General features: G+C 37.5%; 1 protein-coding gene across 1 annotated transcript in view; it reads left to right on the forward strand.

The window, feature by feature from the left end:
- Positions 1 to 22,411, forward strand: part of NEB (nebulin) — a 223,971-nt gene that overhangs the window by 10,169 nt on the left and 191,391 nt on the right. The window contains exons 6-25 of the mRNA XM_058193019.1: positions 1,177 to 1,284; positions 2,008 to 2,112; positions 4,021 to 4,125; positions 4,218 to 4,322; positions 5,333 to 5,437; positions 9,134 to 9,235; positions 9,380 to 9,487; positions 10,703 to 10,819; positions 13,247 to 13,348; positions 13,436 to 13,543; positions 13,619 to 13,723; positions 15,215 to 15,313; positions 17,867 to 17,971; positions 18,970 to 19,077; positions 19,177 to 19,290; positions 20,028 to 20,129; positions 20,217 to 20,324; positions 20,408 to 20,512; positions 20,863 to 20,961; positions 21,847 to 21,951. Of these exons, the coding sequence (XP_058049002.1) occupies positions 1,177 to 1,284; positions 2,008 to 2,112; positions 4,021 to 4,125; positions 4,218 to 4,322; positions 5,333 to 5,437; positions 9,134 to 9,235; positions 9,380 to 9,487; positions 10,703 to 10,819; positions 13,247 to 13,348; positions 13,436 to 13,543; positions 13,619 to 13,723; positions 15,215 to 15,313; positions 17,867 to 17,971; positions 18,970 to 19,077; positions 19,177 to 19,290; positions 20,028 to 20,129; positions 20,217 to 20,324; positions 20,408 to 20,512; positions 20,863 to 20,961; positions 21,847 to 21,951 (2,115 nt within the window). The remainder of the gene's footprint in view (positions 1 to 1,176; positions 1,285 to 2,007; positions 2,113 to 4,020; positions 4,126 to 4,217; positions 4,323 to 5,332; positions 5,438 to 9,133; positions 9,236 to 9,379; positions 9,488 to 10,702; positions 10,820 to 13,246; positions 13,349 to 13,435; positions 13,544 to 13,618; positions 13,724 to 15,214; positions 15,314 to 17,866; positions 17,972 to 18,969; positions 19,078 to 19,176; positions 19,291 to 20,027; positions 20,130 to 20,216; positions 20,325 to 20,407; positions 20,513 to 20,862; positions 20,962 to 21,846; positions 21,952 to 22,411) is intronic.

Below are 22,411 nucleotides of genomic sequence, written 5' to 3' on the forward strand. Positions count from 1 at the left end.
ACCCACTTTCCCCATTTCCTTCCCTTCCCTTAATTTTCTATTTTCTTTTCTTTTTTTGTATTTTATACAATAAAAAAGAAAATTTGAGTTAAAAAAAAGAAATTGATAACATCTATCAATTACTGTAGCATATGGGGGAGCTGGAAATCCTGGTCTCCAGACCAAAAAGAATCAAAGCTTAGGGTCATCCCAGTTTAATATTTAGAATAATATGAAAAAGTTCAAGTTTATAGTCTTTCCTTATTTAGATCATAACTTCTTTGGCTAAATGAGATAACCTAATTCACCTTATCTATATTTCTTTAAACTCCCTCCCTCCCTCCCTGTGGGTGGATGTATGTATTTTGTACTCAGAGCATAAATTCAGTACATTCAGAGGGAGCCAAAGCTGATCTGTAGGGCCATAAATCTGGAGGAAAAAAATGTCTCTTAATCAGAACATTGTGCAATTTATATTTAAATCAAACTTTCATCCCATTATGCATGGGAATATATCTGTGCTTGTATATATACATGTAGATACACCTCCTCTACTCACATACCAACTTGATGTCCCCAGATCTTATGCAGTCTATTTCCTATTATAGGTAGTCCTCGACTGATGTCCAGAATTGAGCCCTAAATTTTTATTGCTAAGTGGGACGTTTGTTAAGTAAATTTTGCTCTATTTTACAATCTTTCTTGCCACGGTTGTTAACTGAATCACTGCAGTTGTTAAATTATTAACACAGTTGTTAAGTGAATCTGGCTTCCCCATTGACTTTGCTTGGTCAGAAAGTCACAAAAGGTGATCACATGATCCCAGGACACTGCAATGGTCATAAATATATGTCAATTGCCAAGCCTCTGAGATTTGATCACATGACCGTGGGGATGCTGCAACAGTCATAAGTGTGAAAAATGGTTATTATAAGTCACTTTTTTCCAGTTCCATTGTAACTTCAAATGTCACTAAATGAACTGTTGTAAGTCGAGGACTACCTGTAGTTCAGCTTTTTTGGTAAATTATAGGGAACTGTGGGATTTGAAATCAAAACAGTTTGTGTAATTCGGATGCGCCCACCTATAGAAATACATTAAAGCTTTATGCGCAAGGCATTTCCACAGGGCTTCTTAACCATAACCCTTCGACATGCTAAAAATAGATCTACATTGTGCTATCTTCTCTGCTCCCAGAAAAAGTACAAGGAAAAATTTGACAAAGAAAAAGGAAAACAATGTGGAATAACAACAGATACTCCCGAACTTCGGAGAATCAAGAAAGTCCAGGATCAGCTCAGTGAGGTAAGGATAAGGAAGAAGAAACCATGACTAGGTAATACTGTTTTAATTCTAGTCAGGACAGCGAGAAGCTCACTCATAATATTACAGTAAGCCAGTCTGGAACTTTAGGATATGAATACTGCTAGATCCTTGGCCAAGGAAACTGCAGACTCCGCTTGAAGCTAGAAATTTGAGACTTCTTACTACATACCTGTGGGTTAAAATTACAGCTCTTGACTATCTGAAAAAGACTGCAGGCATGAAAGCTGCTAGAGTAGGAGAAGAAGAGGCAGAGCCTGGGTTGGGGAGTCAAGAGAGAAATCAGTTTGGAGTCATTAGGTTGCCACAAGCAATCCAAGTCCAGCATCTCTTGAATTCTGTTGGCTCTTATCTAGCACCAATTTAGTGCTGGCTGTTAGTTGACGAAATTCCTGTGTATAGCATGAGCAATAAATTAGCTTGACTGGAACATAACATGTGGTCTTCACACCTGACAGCTGGCTTTACGGGTTGTCTTAGCACAAGAACACTGCCAGTCATCTCCAAACCCTCTGAAATGGCCCCCAAGAGCTTTTTCAAAAGCTAGCACTGTTTTCATTTTAAATGTATATTAAATAAATTTGAAGAAATGACATTAATTACATGATAACTTAATTTCAGTTTGCTTTGGCTCCATTTCCTGTTTGCAAAGCAATGATTTAACTACTGTTTCCTATACTGTAAGCCTATATGTATTTTCTGTAGGTTAAGTATCGCATGGCTGGGGAGGCAGCTAGAACCGATTGCCACCTTGACGAAAAAGCAAGAGACATTGAGCATGCAAAGAAAGTTTCTCAGCAAGTCAGCAAGGTAAGACATCTTGTGATGTAGAAATCATTGAGATTTGTAAAAAAAAAAAAAAAAAGAAACAAACAACTTAGGTGGTGCTTATGTAGCTCAAATCGTTTAATTTTGGATAAATTATGAGAGGAACCTGTTATTACACATCAATAATATATATGTTGTATCACTTCTCATCCAACTTTCCAATGGAAAGTTTATGCATTTCTAGTGAGTTATAAAGATAGTCCTCATTCACTGACTGCCTCTTTTAGCAACCATTGCAGTTATGATAGTGATGAAGAAATAACTTTATGACCAATCCTCTCTTTATGGCCTTTGCAGGTCTGTAAAGGAAAGGAAATCTGAAATAAGATGATAAGCATAGTTGTGGATTCATGTAGCAACTGCTTTGCTTAATGACTGAGGTGCTGATCCCAAATGTGGTCACTAAACAATGACTGCCCCTATGGTGGGTGGGTGGAATGCCTTTTCACATCTTTTCTTTCTGTATGCCTATAGAAAGCATAATAGTATTGTTGTGAATAATATATAAAAAAATATAGGCAACCTGTATCAGAATTTCCCAAACTGGAGCTCTCCAGCGACTTTGGATTACAGTTCCATGATTTGCATTATGGCTTTTGAATCAGGAAGGGTTGAAATTGAAAGCCGATGTGCCCAGAAAATATTAGCAAAACTGGTTTGTTTGGAGCCACTGATAGCATCACATTCAGATGTTCAATTTTTCAAGGTGATACAATCTAAGTCACATTGTGTACTTCAGTTTAATGCTTAAAATGCAAAAGAATACCTTATTCTCCTCAATCCCCAAGAAATATTTACCCAGACAGTGAAATATGTGTAAACTTTACTTTAATCGGTTACCAAACAGTCTCAAAAGGTTGCCAGGGCTTCTATTTCTCTCTGAAACTTTAATTTTACCACAATGCAGTTTAATTTTGAAGGAATTGATATGCCTGACCAGAAGTGGTATGCACTTTGCTACCGGTTTGCAAATGTGAGCGTGCGTGCTTGTGCTTTGCTCACACATGTTACTTCTGTGCATGCGCAGAGCCTTCCGCGCATGCACAGAGCATCAAAAATGGGAGGTGATGACGTTTGGGCAGGTGGGCGGAGCCTCCCACAGCCACTGCCACCGGTTCGCCCAAATCGGATAGAACCGGCTGAATACCATGACACTTATGTACCTGACACTTCCAAACTGTGGATAGGCTGTGGTAACAACTATGCTGATCCTCTCTATTCCAAATAGCATAAACCAGGGGTCTGCAAACTTGGCTCTTTTAAGACTTGTGGACTTCAACTCCTCAGAGCTGGCTGAGGAACTCTGGGAGTTGAAGTCCACAAGTCTTAAAAGAGCCAAGTTTGCAGACCCCTGGCATAAACCATACATTTCATAGAAGGGACTGTCTTGAAATGTTTGTCTCAGTGTGATCACTTCCTGTCCTTCTGGATTGGCGCTAAACTATTAGTATCAACTATTGTGACCAAAACATTCTTGCATTGTCCTACAAAATGAAGCAAGGACACAATCAACAACCTTGGTCCTTAGATTGGACACGGGAGATATGACTCATCTGTTTATTACTGGAGACCATGGGGAGATGATTTAAAAAGGACAAAATGTCTTTCTAGCAAATTCTCATTTATTCAGTTAGGTGAATGAATTGCCTTTTGAGGCTGCATACTTTCACAGAACAGCTTAAGATAAGTAGAAATTTGAGTTTGTTATGTGTGTTTAAACAATAACTTTGAAGAATCAAGGTTAGGCAATCATGTATAAAAGACGTCAAGAAACATTGAGGTGTTCAGAAGTAGTCTATTGTTAGACTTTATGAAGAATCGCACTTAAAAGAGGAGCTTCTTTACAGTTCCTTTAGCCAATGTGGTATTTTTTTGTTTTTGCCATTATAGGTTTTATACAAACAGAACTGGGAAGAAAATAAGGAAAAGTACTTGCTTCCTCCTGATGCTCCTGAGCTTGTTCATGCCATAAAAAATACAGCCTTATTCAGTAAGGTAGGTGTACTTCTGGTTAGAAGAATCTGTAATCCTTTTCTATGTATCTCGTGCTTCTTTCCCAATGAGTTTTGTGGTTACTTTTCCCTCAGAAACCTTATGTTGAAGAGTGGGAAGCAGACAAGTCCCTCTTCTATCCCTATGATGACAGTCCTGAACTTAGGAGAGTTGCAAAGGCACAAAAGGCCCTCAGTGATGTAAGTACTAAAATCGTGATCAATCATCAGTTCTGGACCTGTGTAACTGTGAAAGAGCACCCAAAAGTGCTTTTTCAAAAAGCAACTGGACTTTCTTGGGTTTTCCTTGAAAATGTTTCATTTCTCATCGAGAAAGAAACAAAACATTTTCAGTGAAAACCAAGAAACTCCAGTTGCTTTTTGGAAAAGCACGTTTGGGACAACCATGACCTGGATGATTGAGATTTTCCATAGACATTTGGGAAAGGGCACCCAGGTATGACATGGCGAAGCTGACCAATCGTGAAAGGGATTTCGCAAGAATGAAATAGAAGGCTGTATGTAGCACATTGTCTTGCCCTTTGACACGGGCAAAGTCTGAGCAGTAGAGGAGGTACTGGAATGGGATGGATACTGAATTTAAGGTGATGGAGAAGAAATCTGTGGCAGCACTTAGGTGACATTGGTTGATCTAAAAAACCCAAAAGGTTGGACCTGGGTTAGGACTTGAATGGGAGTCTACAAGGACATTCTAGAATGGTAGGTTAGACAAAAGTAAAAAAACAAAACAAAACTGGAATGAAGATAATAGCAAGTCATTTCTCCGCGCTGCCAAGAAAACTAAAAGAATATAGTTACTAAGTACTGAGTCTTATTCAAAGGAATGGAGGCAAGAATATTCCCATTTTGGAAAGTATTATTCCCTAATCCAACCAACACCAGAGCCATTAAAATAAATGGCACATTAAAACAAATGGTGCAGTACAAACTTTCCACACCGGCTCTTAATTTATTAACTTCTATAAAGATGGCTAATTTGTAGTGGTAAAGAGCAGATTTCACCACCAAGCATGCCTAAAGCCAAGCGAATTAAACAATTGCTTCCTCTGATTATCTTGTTCTATTCCTGGTATAAAATCCTAAAATAACTATGCTAAATTAACAGAGGCGTATTTTGCTTCCATGAAAGTGAACTCCTATTGAGACAGGTTGCAAGAATAAATATGCCCTCTTTTTCCTGGTGGTTTCAGATTGTTTACAAAAAAGGACACGATGAGCAGAAATCGAAGTACACCTCTGTGCCTGACCCACCTGATGTGGAGCTTGCCAAGAAAGTTACTCGACAGCTCAGTGACGTGAGTATTTTGTGACAGATTTCATTGTAATATAGTCACCTGAGTTGGGACCAGGACAGTCATCAAGGATCTCTAAAATATTTTACAAGGAGGGGAAAATATCAGTGCCCTTTACAGGTGAATCTTGATCTTTGCCGTCCCAATCATTCTGCAACAATTCTTCTCCTTCCCATTCTATCTTTCTACCTGTATTAGCATAATACATTGCTTATTATTAATAGATTGATAACTTTATATTTTACTCATTTCTTTTTTGTGTCTCTAGAAAGCTTTCAAAGTTTTGAATAGAATAGAATCTGATGTAGAGTTGTTTTAAGCCTTCTCTTAAACCATAGTAAGGATTGAGTTGCCTTATCAAGGAGATGGGAGGCATATAAATTTAATAAACAGAGAAATAAATAAATTGACACAACCTAAGTTCCAACAGGAAGCTGTTTAATGATCTGAGGCCCATCACTGAAATATAAGTGTGCCAGGGTCTGTCAGAAGTGTCCCAATGAAGATTGTAAGGGTGTGTACAATCTTTACAGAAAGAGGCAATCCTGCAAGCAATTTCACAATCTTGTGGTGATTTACAAATTGATTGGAGGTTAGAATCGGTTGGATGGCCAAAGCAGAGACTTCCTGCATTGTAGAGAGTAAGGAAGTTGACCTTAATGGAAAATGCAAAAACTGTTACAGAAGCAAGAGGAGCTGAAATATTTTTTAAGTCCAGAAAAGCAAGATAACATTTGGATGCAACTCAAGGAGATAACACCCTAATTCAGGGAGGAGGAGGAGGAGGAGGAATAAGGAATAATAAGGAGGAATAAGGAATAAGAATAAAGAATAAATAAATAAATAAATAAAGAATAAGAATAAAGAATAAAGAATAAGGAATAATAAGGAGGAGGAGTAAGGAATAATAAGGAGGAATAAGGGGCGTGCATAAGAGCACAAAAGTGCCTACCGTTCCTGTCCTATTGTTCTCTTCATTATATCAAATTAATATAGTTGATGCATATTTTTTTACTTATATATATATATATATATATATATATATATATATATATATATATATATATATATATTTTCTTCAAGATATGTTGTTTTATCTATGACAATTGTTTATGTATACTGTTGTGACAAAAAGAAATAATAATAATAATAATAATAATAATAATAATAATAAATAACACAATCAGAACATCACAAGATCCTGTTATTATAGTCAATCGCAATTAGAGTATTGAAATATCAATTCCTTCCTGTGGAGTTGATTTGCTGGTCTAGTCTACCTATGGGGCTGACCTGCAGTACACTGGATCATTTATGAGAATATCTACGTAGTCCAGATAATCTATATATATAAAAATGAAAATCTTTCACGCATTAATCATGAAATCTCCAGAACCGTAAAGCTTACAATAAGCTTTACGGTTTTGGAGATTTCATGATCTCCAGAGACTTGAAATTTGTATGTTCCTCTTGGCTTCTAGGTGCTCACCAAGAAAGGATTTTTCAAAATGACCATCGGAGCATAAGTATTTCTTATATTATTATTAACACGCTCTGATGCTAAGGAATTGTACTCCCCCTCCCCACCTCAAAAGAAATCTGTTCAAAATGCAAAACACAAGCAGAGAACACAAGCAGTTTCAGTTTTACTTTCACAGCAGCAAGCAGCTTTACTACAGAACAGTTGAGCTAAGCCACTCCCAACCTCCTTCCTATCTCCTTGCTCACACAGCTTGCTCACACAGTTTCCAAACACCTCTCAACTCTCACACACACTGACACGATGCTAGCCAAATGAATGCCGATGGATGCTGCGGGCTGGGACATTCTACTCCCATTCCCGCTCTGTTCCAACTCCCAGTTGCATTATATTAACATAACATAACAACAGAGTTGGAAGGGACCTTGGAGGCCTTCTAGTCCAACCCCCTGCCCAGGCAGGAAATCCTACACCATCTCAGTCAGATGGTTATCCAACATTTTCTTAAAAATTTCCAGCGTTGGAGCATTCACAACTTCTGAAGGCAAGTCGTTCCACTTATTAATTGTTCTAACTGTCAGGAAATTTCTCCTTAGTTCTAAGTTGCTTCTTTCTTTGATCAGTTTCCACCCATTGCTTCTTGTTCTACCCTCAGGTGCTTTGGAGAACAGCCCGACTCCCTCTTCTTTGTGGCAGCCCCTGAGATATTGGAACATAGCTATCATGTCTCCCCTAGTCCTTCTTTTTGTTAAACTAGACATAGATATTAACACACTCTGTTGTTATGGAGTTATACATTCTACATTAAATTTCAGGCTGCAAGTGTTAATTTACCAAGCCCGAGCACATAGTTTTGTAGCGAAGCATGGGCATCTAGCTAGTACCAAATATGAGGCTGCCCCAGATTCCACAAACTATTCTTTCTACTGTGACAAACCAAGAATGGTGTTTCTAGCCCACTGTCCCTAGCAACTACTTCATGGTTCCACCTTTCTACTGGCTGAGAACAAAGGTAAAGGGGTTAGCATTGGAGTGATGGACAGCAGTGAGTTGAATACTTTGCCACCTGTTGGAATGGATTGTGTAAGTTCAGAAGTTCATTTTCGTGTATGGAGAAAGAACTTCCCAAAATTTAGCTGTAGATTTTGCTAACTGGTCTTTTCAATGAGTCACTTGAGGTTCAACATTCTTAATTCTTGCTTCCCATCTAAGATGGTAGCTTTTCCAATGGTTTAAGCATTATTTTTTCAAAAAGCTTATTTTTCTTTATATGGAAATGTACCTACATAGAATCAGTTTAGCCATTTATCATTTGTGAATTTCTTAGATTTGTTTAATAGGGCAACATTCTTGGTTTTTATTTTTTTATTTTTTTGAGTTGTCTTTATATGTTGGACTAGTTATGGCGAAGGTATTTCTTGTTCTTTTAATTGTTGAAATTTCTCCTGGCACATTTTGAGTAACTAATTTTTGTTTGTTTGAACTAGAGTAATACATGTATAGAAAGAGCCTTTAAAGACACATTGTTTTGGTGAAGCTGAAATAAATCTCCCTTTCTAATTTTAGAGTAACTTTTCTGATTTCATGTAAAATAATGCCTGATAAGATTTTTTAAAAAATGACAGGAGAGAAATAGACATTTAGCACAATAGATGAGATCTATGAAGCATGACTCATAAACTTGATATTTATATATAATTAGATTTTATTCATTATTAATGTGTTCATAATTTATTACCCAATCATAAATTTAAACTTACTAAATTCAGTGCTATATTTTTAATGGAATGCAATGTGACCCTTTACCCCACATTAGTTATATTGGGCATTAGAAAGCAAGTAGGATAGGTACCAGATTGATTCCTCTGGGAAGATTTTCCATAATGGATACACTGAGAGCTTCTGCACTGGAGACAAATTCCCTGTGTGTCAAATCACACTTGGTCAAATCAAGTTTTCTGTCCTGTCCTGTCCCATCCCGTCCCGTCCCGTCTGGTCCCGTCCGGTCCCGTCCGGTCCCACTCCATTCCATTCTTCTGAGAAAGTTTCAGAAAGCTATAGAACAATTACATTTTATTCAAACATCCTAAGACAGAAGAGTCTAAAAACTATAGTGCAATAGTTCACCTTTAGTGGGAAAGCAAATCTATTTTAAGAATATATTTCTTTTTTAAAAATAGTTTATCTACAGTCCAATGTTTATCTCTTTTTTGTTGTAGCACAAATATCATGAAGACTATAAAAAGAAAAAGGGCAAATGGAGCCAAACACCATGCTATGATGTCGCAATTGCCAAAATGAACTCTGAAAACTTGAGCCCAGTAAGAAGGAATATCAAAATGCCATTTTGTGTTTGCTTCCCCCCCCCGCACTTTCTCCCTCCCCCTATTTTATATTGATTGCTTGCCTTTCTAATAAAATCCCAATTCTGAGCTGTACATTTTTGCCCTTTATGCTGTTTGCAGAGAAAATACCAGGAAGACTGGGAATCGCAGAAAGACAATATCTATTTCATGCAGACAGCAACACCAGAGTATGCGGTTAATAAGCGTGCTGGAATTGCTGCCAGTAAGGTATGGCAATAAGTCTACCTATGTGTTTAAATTGAGTCCAGTGGGGAGACCAGGCAATGGCCTGACCCATAATGTGCTTGGAATCTTCTGATAGTTTCAGTTTACATACAAAGAAAATCCCATCCAAAACAGGAGTAGTTCAAAGCTTTTCATCATCTCACATGGGTTGAGTTGGAATGAAGGCACTTCTATGTAAATTGAAAATGTGTCACAGATAGGGATGTTTGCTGGAGGGGTCAAGAAGTGAAGATGGCTGTTGCAACCAGATGAACAAAGCCCCTGTGTGTGCTTGCAACATTGACACATGTACAAAAGACATGGGGCTTTGTTCATATAGTCACAGCTGGCATCATGCTCTTTTTGACCGCTCTTTCCCACTCTAATGGAATCTATTGATCATGGAATATTCTGCCCATTTATGCAGCTGGTATTCCATATATATTGTGTGGCCTCATCTCATCTTGGTAGTCAAGGAAAGTTTAATGTGCAGCGCCATTAAGACTTGGATGCCTCTGTTAGGTCTAATATGTCTGAACTTAACAAGGGAGTTCTGCAAAAACTGAATTCCTTTGTCGCTTATGTTGGTGATCCAGTGGAAACTTTTGTTGGTGGAAGAGAGAACTTTCATTGATTCCTGTTTTCCCCTTAGTCACAATTCTATTTTTCTGGGAGGCAAAGCAGACCACATGGAAAATGATGAAAATCGCCTCCCTCATTTCTGTTGGGGTGTGTGTGTGTATGTGCGTTCCCAAAAGTATAACTGTGCTAAAACATAGTTTTGGATCCTAGCTGTTGAGAACACAATGTCCTTCACTTCATCTTTGAGTGCATTACTAACCTTCTCAGATTTAGTTTAGCAGAAGAGATAATAGAACTCAAAAAGGATTTTTGCTAACGAAAAAGGTACTTCCTTTAACCCTTGAAAGCACAATACATTCTAGTTATATTTCATCAGCAATGATTTTTTTTATTATGGAACAATTGGCAAATGTGAGTACGAATAGCATTTTCCAGTTGAAACTGTTTTCTTAATTGAAGAGATGGCATCTCTTAAGAGCCTCAAATGTGTTTGATTTAGAATGGTACATGAATGTTTCCATTTTTTTAAAAAAGTCTTTGAGCTAAAAGCCCAAATAAAAAGGTCACCGAGTTATACCAAAACAACATCTTGTAAAATTGGAAAATGAATTATTTTTCTCCCCTTAATTTTTCTAGGTAAAATACAAGGAAGATTATGAAAAAGCCAAAGGTTCAGCAGATTATAATGTACTTCCAGCAACGGAGAATCCGATGCTCAGGCATCTAAAAGCTGTTGCAAATAATGTAAATGATGTAAGTATGCTATTCCCCCCCCCCCCAGGGATGGTTGACAAAACAGAGTTTCAACAGTTCATCATTATATGTTATTTAGAATTAGGTTTGCTGTGAGACCTCATGTCTTGTTATGAGAATGCAAAATTTAATCAGCAAATTGGTTAGATCAGCGCATAGATGATAAAAGTTCCTTTGAGCAGAATGTCCCTTTTTTCATATCACTTCAATTGCTATCACTGGAAGACAAGATACATGATCTTGTTTCAGGATAGTAAGCTTATAGTTTCCTTACTTCAAACACACGGTGCTTATCACAGAATCCCAAAGTAGAATACCTATGAAAAATATTTTGCTCTCTATTCCGTTTGTGTTGTAAGAGCTATCAATTCTGTGCATCTTCTAATTTTGACAGTGGCTGCACAGGGGATTTCAGATAAAGCTTTCTCCCTTGTTGTAAGCCTTCTGCCAGAGTGTTTCACTTCCCCAGGTATATCATGAACTTGGTCAGTGAGTGAAGAATGCTCTGGAATTACATTTTGTTTCGCAGTATGTGTGAATTGGGAATGACAAACATGGCTCAGGCTGCTCTGTTTTTTTTTTTAAACTTTTGATTTTATGAAGAGGCGTTTGGGGAATTTAGTTTAATATTTAGTTTAACAATGTAAAAAAGATGTTGAGATACTAGAAAGAGTCCAGAGAAGAGCAACAAAGATGATTAGGGGACTGGAGGCTAAAACATATGAAGAACGGTTGCAGGAACTGGGTATGTCTAGTTTAATGAAAAGAAGGATTAGGGGAGACATGATAGCAGTGTTCCAATATCTCAGAGGCTGCCACAAAGAAGAGGGAGTCAAGCTATTCTCTAAAGCACCTGATGGTAGGACAAGAAGCAATGGGTGGAAACTAATCAAGGAGAGAAGCAACTTTGAACTAAGGAGAAATTTCCTGACAGTTAGAACAATTAATCAGTGGAACAACTTGCCTCCAGAAGTTGTGAATGCTCCAACACTGGAAGTTTTGAAGAAGATGTTGGATAACCATTTATCTGAAGTGATGTAGGGTTTCCTGCCTAAGCAGGGGGTTGGACTAGAAGATCTTCAAGGTTCCTTCCAGCTCTGTTATTCTATTGTTCTATTATCTAAATTTTAGGTATCAGACTACAAATTCCATTTCCCTCTTTAATTAGCAGGAACTTGTGTCCAGGGATGATAGTAATTTGAAAACTACGTATGGACATAATGCTGGGCTTCTAGCAATGCAAGATCTAAATTTGTCTTACACAAGGGAAATTTATACATTGGGAATCTGGTTTCTGGGACTTAAACAGAAATCAATAAGAATGATATTGTTCAAATATTTTAAAGGGTTAGTGGTTGGGGACACAAATGAAAGGATGTGGCCCTAAAAAGTTTTTTTACTATGTGTTTTAAAATCTATCTTTAGTAATTATTCTTGTACAGTTAGTCCTCAATTATTTTTATAACATTTTAAAAAAAAAGAATGGTAAAGACCATTGCAAAGCTTAGAGCTGTGAGGGTGAACCTATGGTACGCGTGCCACAGGTGGCACGCAGAGCCCTCTCTATGTGCATGCACTCTGGCCAGCTGCTCTCTTCTGGGTTCTGGCATGTGCATGTACCGGCCAGCTGGTCTTCACGCGAACCCAGAAGAGAGCAGCTGTTTGGCGAACATGCACCTGATGGAACCTGGAAGAACAGCTGGCCGGCGCGCACATGCGCAACAGCCAGCTGCTCTCTTTTGCATTCCAGTGCTCTAGTGCGCACACGCTCCATTTTTGTCACTCAGTGCCAAAAAGATTAGCTGTCACTGGCTTAGAGGATGCAGGAAAAAAGAAATCTCACAGCTTATGCTATTCTAATATTATCTCCAGGACCAGAAGCAACGCAGTTCTGAGTTAAAAAACAAAATAAAAGAGGGAGGAGACATATGGAAGAAGTGGTTTTCCTTTTAAGTGTTTTTTATCAGGGCAACTTGGTCTACCTAAATATGGGACAGAACATACTGCTTCTGCTTTTACCTTTCAGCCCCAATCCAGGAATCTTCTCAGGTAGTCGCTTTCGCGACAAAGTATTTTTGTGTTACATTTATATTAACACACAAAAAAGGGTTTTAAGGTTTATAAAACCTTAAAAAGGCTTTTCCTTTTATTAGAAGAAGCAATTGTACAGAAATCTTGTCTACCATTGTAGAAAAGAGGATGCTGGTTCTCTTATTTCCTCCAGAAAAGCTTTTCTTTCCCATCATTCATAACTTGGCTAAGATAAATAACTGAAAATAAAGAATTGCATTCTATACATGCTTGCTTCATTTGAAGGCAGCACCGGTTTGATGGCATCATAATCAGCAGAAGAATTTAATTTTTTTCCCTGTGTTTCTCTTATGTTAATACTGCTATAATAACTTTATGTTCTTTTTTTTCTGGCAGAGATTATATAAGGAGGCATACGAGAAAGCCAAAGCAAAAAGTATCAACTACTGCGAGACTCCAAAGTACAAAATCGACAACGTTCTGAAAGACTTTAGTGATGTAAGTGTGATAGAAATAGTTCTTTAATGTGCTTCAGATAAAGTCATGCAGTTTCTTATAAAAACTGGTGGCATTCTTTTTTTTTAGGTCAAATACAAAGAGCCTTACATAGCCAATGTCTTGGGCCGATACATAGGCACCCCTGAGGACCCCTATCAAGTGCATTGCATGAAGATTGAAGCTATGAAGAGCGATGTGAGTATGAGTTCTCTCTACCTAATCTGGCTTCGCTGATTTGTTATGGTTACTGATTCCTTGTTGTTTCCTTAGAAAAACTATAAAGCGGATTATGAAGAGGAAAAAGCTAACTGCTACTTCCCCCAGACCTTGACTCAAGAATATGAAGTCCAGAAGAAGCTGGACAAGTGCAAAGATGTAAGAGCTGCTATGAAATCATGTATGGCTCAGATGGGGGTGGGTGGGTGGGTGGGGAAAGCATGTCTTTCAAAACTTATTTAGAGCAATTTGAATGCCTAAATTATAAAATGTGTTTTGAAGATAGATGAACACTGCACCCGCATAAGTGAACACATACTTAAATCTGACTATTTGTAGCTCAAGGTTGACATGAGGGCTCCTTGGTGCTCGCTGAGCTTGCTTGTTTTCTCGCAGATGTTTCATTATCCAAACTAGGTATCATCATCAGTGCTAGAACTGATGATGTTACCTAGTTTGGGTAATGAAACGTCCGGAAGAAAACAAGCAAGTTCAGAAAGCACCAAGGTCCCCTTAAATCTGACCACCGGTTGAATCATGTGTTTTAATATTTCACAGAAGTGGAAAAAAGCTATCTTCTGTTGGAATATTTATTCTGCTTTCTATTTAAGAATCGTGGTCTATGTTGAATTAGGATCACATCACTGAGTCCCATTATTCCAACAGGTATACTGAAGAACTGGGAGTTCTAATAAAGGAGTGAAATAAGAAAAAAAACATTGAATCGAACTATTTGTAGCCTATGCTATCTGCTTGGTCTTGGGTGAAAACTGCAACCTGAAAAGGTTGCTTTGTATTAATTTAAAAAAAAAAGTTCATTTGCATGTAACGTGTAGTTTGTCCTCAGGAGGTATCCTTCTAGCATCTTACATCATCATATTAATTTATAGGCAGCTCATGACATCTAGTGGTTAACATGTGTGACAAACAGTCCTAAGTCACTTTTTTCAGTGCCATTGTACCTTTAAATGGTCACTAAATGAACTGTCATAAGTTGAGAGTTACTTGTAATGCATTTTGATTTAGTTCATGCTAAATCAAATAAATAGTATTTATATCCTATTTGTATTTACACGGTGCCCTTAGCCTTGCCATGGGAGGGCTTATTGTATACTATAAACCATGGCTGAGATTGCAAGAAAGGTAAATTATAGTTATAGTTAAGTGCCTTAACCATAAAAAATTGGGGATTTGTACTTGACATACCTAATTATGCCAGAAATATAAATATCTGGCTAGCTTTTGGTTTGCCAGTCATTATCTATCTGGATAATAAAATGGATTCAGAAGTGATCACAAGACAGAGACCACTGATTTCCCTCCCACTGTTACTTCTGCCTTTGATTAATCTTAGTGTTGAGAGAATGTATTCTAGATGCAACAGATACATCTTCTATCATTCCAGATGCAAAACATACTGAGATCTCTTGATGATTATATGCTTTCATATAAAAAAAATCCAAGACAATAATATTATATCAGGATTTACTCAATTAAATGTTTATTCAATCAGCATCATTAACTGCTGTGCTATTTCTTTTGAATGCTGCTTTTTTTGTTTTGTTTATCTTTTATATATGTTGGTACAAAAATGGAAGACATGGCTTTGCAGCCTGAATAATCATTATGCTTTGTTTTCATTTCAACCAGATTATCTACAAAAAGCCTCCAGATCAGATTAAGTTTACTCAGGTGGCGAATTCTCCTGTTTTGGTACAAGCACAGATTAACACCAAGCAGTTAAGCGATGTAAGTTAACCTGCAAGTTAAAGAATGAGTTCCTCTCTGATTTTTATATGTCGTGAAGCTTTGTGCGTGATAAAATGTTTTCAGTCATCATGCTGCATATTTAACAAGGAAAGGGTGAATGAATAACTCATGGTTGACCAAGAAACGTACCTATTCTGCTTTTTAAAGCAGGGCTCTCCAACCTTAGCAACTTTAAGACTTGTGGACTTCAACTCCCAGAATTCCTCAGCCAGCTTTGCTTTGCTGACAGAGGAACTCTGGGAGGTGAAGTCCACAAGTCTTAAAGTTGCTAAGGTTGGAGACTCCTGCTTTAAAGCATTATGCAGTAGATTATTGCATACGGAATAAACAATGGTGAATTTCCAATAGAGCAGGGATGTCAAATTGGCAGCCCACTGACCGGGTGCGTCACACGCAGGCCACACGCACCCTGGCTCTACAAAGGCAAAAAATGTGGTGGTACGTCACATTATGTGATCGAGTTTGACACCCATGCAATAGAGGTTTCAGGACTGTGTCATCTTAGGAATCTGATATTGTGGAGAAGGATATAGAAACATATTGATGGAGATGGGTGTAGGAAGAATCTCTCTCTTCACTTATCCAATATGGGGGCTGTTTACTTTCATGTCTTAAGTCCTATAGTAAAAAACAATAACAACCTTAAAGCACAAAACTTACTTTTTCAGACATGGTATTACTATGTTTACCAATAAACTGAAAGGTAGAACCAGACTTCTAGCAGTAAGACGGAAATTCTTTTCCTTTACCTCTGTACACATGCAACATCTGATTTTGTGGGGCAGTGATGACACTACCAGGGGAATAAAATTGGCTTCCTCCCATTATATCTGCATACATGATTTCTATTAACAGAACAGAAAGTTAGATCTCACACAGATAAGATTTCAAAGTAGGAGGGTAATCATGTGTTTTAGAGTCCAGCAATCAGTCTTAATAATTTGGTTGTTGTTGTGTCCTTGGACACAACCCCAGATTTTTGAATCCTGGTGATTGCTTGGACTAATTCCTGCAGTTTTCTTGGCAATATTTTTGAAAGTAGTTTGTGCTTATCTTCTTCTTAAGGTTGAAAGAAAGAGAGTGATTGGTTCATGGTCACAGCTGGCTTTGTGTCTAAGGCTGGACTAGAACTCACAATCTCCTGCTTTCTAACCTGATTCCTTAACCACTGCACCAAATTGCCTCAAGTCTTAATGACAGCGTGTCCAAATACCAGCCTGAAATTTCCCTATACCCCAGTAATGAAATCCAATTTTTTTTACTACCGGTTCTGTGGGTGTGGCTTGGTGGGTGTGCCTTGGTGGGTGTGGCAGGGGAAGGATACTGCAAAATCTCCATTCCCACCCCACTCTGGGGCCATCCAGAGGTGGTATTTGCCAGTTCTCCAAACTGCTCAAAATTTCCGCTACCAGTTCTTCAGAACCTTTCAGAAGCTGCTGGATTTTACCCCTTATCTATATGTATGTAGGTTCTGAGAATTGCTTTTTTTAAAAATGATAATTCAAAGAAACCAATGACATAATCCTGTGTAGATATATAGAAAACTAAATCCCATGTGTTCAGTAGGCTTACTGCCAAGAAAGTATTTGTTTCTTCTGCATAAGCTTAAACAAAACAATGAATGGACACTTTTTATTTCTATTGATATTATAAACCTCTTGTAGTAATTAGACCACATGGGTGTTATCTGTCAGTGACAATATTGAGAAACTGTTCTAGCTCTTCCACTTAGATTTTACCAAAGTTTTATAAAATATAGAATTCATCAGCATCTCTTCCAAATTTTTACAGTGCTGCTTCTGTTCCCTCATCCATCTTAAGGATCTAAATCCCCAACTTCCTCTCTCTTGTAGAATTTCTAAGCATCTCCTAGCGTTGATCCCTTTGTTCGTGGCCAATGGCAATTCTCCAAGGGAAGAATTAAGGATAGAAAATCCCTGACATAACCTGCTTATAGCTGATAGTCCAGGGGACATTCTAGCAACATTCATTGTTCAGAAAACTTGGATGGAGATATCACTATTAGTTGGGCTACTCCCTAATTGCAGTGAGGATATTTACTTATTTGAAAAAGAGGTTAAGAACATACACAGCTATATATACATATGCACGCTTGAGACTATAATTTGTTTGGTTCTCCAGCATTCTCTGTCTCTATTTTCCAATTTAATCCTTATAATTTATATTGACTTTTTTCTAATATAATTTGATTGCTTATTTGTACCCTATACCCCCAAAATTTTATCAATCTCTTACCATTTGAAGCTGCATCATAGGAAAGCAAGCAAACTGCTTTGTCTGCATACGAGGGATATTACATTTCGGATGATTTATACTTATCCATTCTACCAATACACATCCTTATGTTGGTGAACCAAATGGCTAACTATGGCTTGCTTTTGAAATATTTGAGTTGAAACATTTGGATCTGTTGTCTTGATCAGATCTCATCTTAGCAATGACTGGTAGTGTTGTAATTAAACTTTTTTTCATGTTAATTCATTTTATGGCATTGCTTATTCTGCATTTCAGATGAATTACAAAGCCAAACATGAGGCAGAAAAATCCAGATGTTCCATACCTCCAGATACTCCTTTGCTTCTTCAGTCCAAAGTCAATGCTTATAATATCAGTGATGTATGTATTATGGACAACTGTTCTTGCAATTCAATTTCATAATTAATAATAGTATTACTAATATGAATGAATTAATGACTATAATATTAGTGATGTAAAAGCTGATAGATAGATAGATAGATAGATAAATAGATATGATAGATATACTGTATGATAGAAATTGAAAGCAAGAGGAAGTAACAATGGGTACTTCCAGATGTGGCTACTATGGTGCAGTTACTCTTGAACAGAGTTCAATGTAAATGTATGCATATGGGTGAGCAGAGGTTTTCATCTTCTATTTATCATTGTTGTAGTTCCCCCTTCCCAATCTCATTGCTTGCTTCATTTTTTATTTACCATGAAAAATCCACTAAGGAAGGAAGGTGGCATACCTGGACATTAACTTTGAATTATTAGCATTAGGGACCCTGCATCTGGATGGCATCTTGGGGAGAATTATTGTAAGATAGTAAGGAAAAGAAGAAATCCCTAAAAAGGAAAAATTAAAGGAGGGAGAAGCAGGTAAAAGAAATGGAGATATGCTGTTTAAGGAAAGGCCAAGTGGATAAGTGACTGACAGGTGGAATGATTGGGGGAAAAGTTCAGTAGAGTTGAAGAAAGAGTATAGAATGAAGCAAAGGAAACAGCTAAAGGAAAGAGAAATGTGTACCAACGGATAACAAACGAGGAACATTGTGTGATTAACTCAACACTGTTAATGGAATCAAATTTTGGATACAACTATCACTGAATTAATATATGATCTCTAAAAACCAAGAGGCATCTAGTCATTTTATAAAATCAAGACACAGATGAACCTAGTATTTCTTTTTCTTTGAGTAATATATATTAGTAATACATGTTACAAACCAGGTTTTCGAAGCGTGCACGGATTTCAATGCATGATTTGAATATGCCAGATTGTTGTGATTTTATATCTTTTCTACAGTAAATGGCAGCATTGATTCTTCATGCTATACTTTCCTTATGTTTTCTTACCATTCTCATTTGGCTAGAATTGGTATAAGTATGACTGGGATCAATCCAAAGCAAAGAAGTTTGATATCAAAATGGATGCCATCCCGATTCTGGCTGCCAAAGCAAAACAAAAAATTGCAAGTGAGGTAAGTGTTACACAGAATTTAAAAAAGGCAGTTCTTGGCTTTCCATTTTTATACAAATTTATAGCATATGAAAGTATGTCATTCTCTTTTCCCAATTAGGTTGAGTACAAGAAGGGATACGAAAAGAGCAAAGGAAAACTTGTTGGAGCTTTGAGTGTTGAAGATGATCCTAGGATCCGGCATTCACTGAAAGTAGGCAAGCTGCAAAGTGATGTAAGTAACCCCAAGGTATAGTATTGTGAAAACAGCAAGTGTGAGAGGCATAAAACATTTTCCTTGGATCCCAGGAGCTTACAGGCTAGGAGACTGAGTATGGAATAACAAGTCCTAAACATTTTTTTTTTAAAAAATATTATAATCTTGGCTCTATATTTAATGAATACCGGTATATTGGCTGTATGGTATACATATTGAACAATGTTTTTTTGTTCCTTAAACCTTTCACCCATCAAATCAAACTAACTATGCTACAAGGGGCCTCTGTGGCTCAGGCTGCTAATGCAGTCTGTTATTAACAGCAGCTGCCTGCAATTATTGCAGGTTCTAGTCCCACCAGACCCAAGGTTGACTCAGCCTTCCATCCTTTATAAGGTAGGTAAAATGAGGACCCGGATTGTTGGGGGCAATAAGTTGACTTTGTATATAAATATACAAATAGAATGAAGACTATTGCTAACATAGTGTTAGCCGCCCTGAGTCTCCGGAGAAGGGTGGGATATAAATGCAAATAAAAAAAAAAGTTCCTTTGCCTTCACTTTCCTATTGGCCCATTAGCTATTTTTTTCATATTTTGGTTGTGCTATTTATTTCCCATAGATTTGTGTTATTATTTCTCAAGAGAACCAACACTTCAATAGTAAAACTTTCTAAATGGGAGACAATATCATGCATATAAGAAATATTTTCTAAATCCCTGTTGCATGATCACTCCTACTTTTTCACTCTTGCAGAGATTATATAAGGAACCATATGAAAAAGCAAAAGGACTAAGCATTAACTATTGTGAGACTCCACAATATCAGGTGGACAATGCTCTTAAGAACTTCACTGGGGTAAGTGTGGTGGAGATTTCTCTTTTACTGCGCTCCAGATATAGTCTTGCTTTGTTTGCTGCAACGTGTGACTGTGTTGCTCCACAGGTGAGATACAAAGAGCCTTATGTAACCGATGTCCTGGGCCGGTACATAGGCACTCCTGAGGACCCCTATCAAGTGCATTGCATGAAGATTGAAGCTATGAAGAGTGACGTAAGTATGAATTGTACCTATTTCTCTTCCCCCTCCCACTTATTCAATTGATGTTGCTTATTGAACTCTGGTGGTTTTTCTAGAAAAACTATAAAGCGGACTACGAAGATGAAAAGGATAAATGTTATTTCCCTCAAACCATAACTCAAGAATATGAAGCCTTGAAGAAGCTGGACATGTGCAAAGATGTAAGTCATTGTTTAGTGAGGTCATATTTTTTTTATGTGCTTCAGAACTAAAAAAGAAAAGAATCTCAGTGGTGTATTATGTCATGATATTCTTAAAATAATAAATGAAATAAAAATACGTGAACATATCTGAAGTATTATTGATAGTACAAGAACTGAATTTAAACATCATACAGTAAAATACTGTCAATTTAAATCCTGCCTTCTCCAGCTGTACTTTTGCTGAATGGCTGCATGGATGATGGTAACACAATGGATCTTCATAAAATGTATCATTAGTTATAAAATCATAAACTTGATGTCTACCAAAAATGAATTGCCGCTGAATTTTAAAAACTTTTTCTCCCTAGTCTGCCTACAAAAAGCATCCTGACCAAATCAAGTTTACTTCAGTGCCGGATTCTCCAGTTTTGCTACAAGCACAGATTAATACCAAGCAGCTGAGTGATGTAAGGCTTCGCATGGTCTTATATTTTCTGCTAAATTGCCTGACAAAGAGCCCAGCATTATTTGGGACTTTCAGCTCCTTAACATTGCAATAATGTTAAGTGATTGGAAGGAATTGTCAGGAACTGCCAGTTGATGCTTTATTAGAATCAGTTTTTACAAAATGACAGTGATCATTTTCAATTGCTGACCCACTGAAAGCCAAAGACATTTTTAACCTGATGGTGCCAAGAAATTATTTTCCTCTGCTGTGCAGATACTAATGGAGGTATTCCTCTGACATTAGATACATACTGTATGTGGCACACTGTTGAGAAATTATCTACCTGTCTTCTAAACAGTGTCTTTGCATGACATTTTTATCAGTGATGGGTTTCAAATTTTTTTACTACGGGTTCTGTCATCGGTGTGGTGTGGCTTGGTGGGTGTGGCATGGTGGGCATGGCAGGGGAAGGATACTGTAAAATCTCCATTCCCTCCCCACTCCAGGGGAAAGATATTGTAAAATCTCCATTCCCACCCCACTCCAGGGGGAAGGATACTGTAAAATCTCCATTCCCTCTCCAATCCAGGGGAAGGATACTGTAAAATCTCCATTCCCTCCCCAATCCAGGGGAAGGATACTGTAAAATCTCCATTCTCTCCCCACTCCAGGGGAAGATTATTGCAAAATCCCCATTTCCTCCCAATAAAATGGGACTCAGGAGACAGAGAATAGATAGGGGCGGGGCCAGTCAGAGGTGGTATTTACTGGTTCTCCAAACTACTCAAAATTTCCGCTACCAGTTCTCCAGAACTGGTCAGAATCTACTGAAACCCACCTCTGATTTTTATATGTCCCCACAAAGTTGCTTTTTAAGTCCTCATTAACTCATTCTGCATTTCAGATGAACTACAAAGCCAAACATGAGGCTGAAAAATCCAGATGTTCCATACCTCCTGATGCTCCTTTATTCCTTCAGTCCAGAGTCAATGCTTATAACATCAGTGATGTAAGTTTAAGACTTCTGTATGACAGTTTTGCAGTTAGAACGATATTATGTATAATTTAAGTTTTGACTCAATTATGCAAAATCTTACTATTGCTACTAGGATAATAGGGCATGGATCTAAAACAGGGGTCTCCAACCTTTCGGACCTCAGGGACCACTATATTCATAATTATAAATCCCGAGAACAACTAATATGAATCTTTTAAAAAGATAAAAAGAACAACTAATATGAATCTTTTAAAAAGATAAATTGTATTTAGTGTAATATAAAAAATGAAAATAATTTTTCTGTGGACCACCAACATTTTCTTGCAGACCACCACTGACCACTGGTTGGTGACCACTGATCTAAAACATTGCAGTGTGATGTCAATCAGATAAGCAAGGGGTAAGATTAGATGAATGCCTTCTGAAGACATTGGTCATCTTTCATAATCCATAGTCGGTCTGAGCAAGGGCA

This window comes from Ahaetulla prasina, chromosome 1 (genome assembly GCF_028640845.1).
Source record: "Ahaetulla prasina isolate Xishuangbanna chromosome 1, ASM2864084v1, whole genome shotgun sequence".
NCBI classification, from domain to species: Eukaryota; Metazoa; Chordata; class Lepidosauria; order Squamata; family Colubridae; genus Ahaetulla; species Ahaetulla prasina.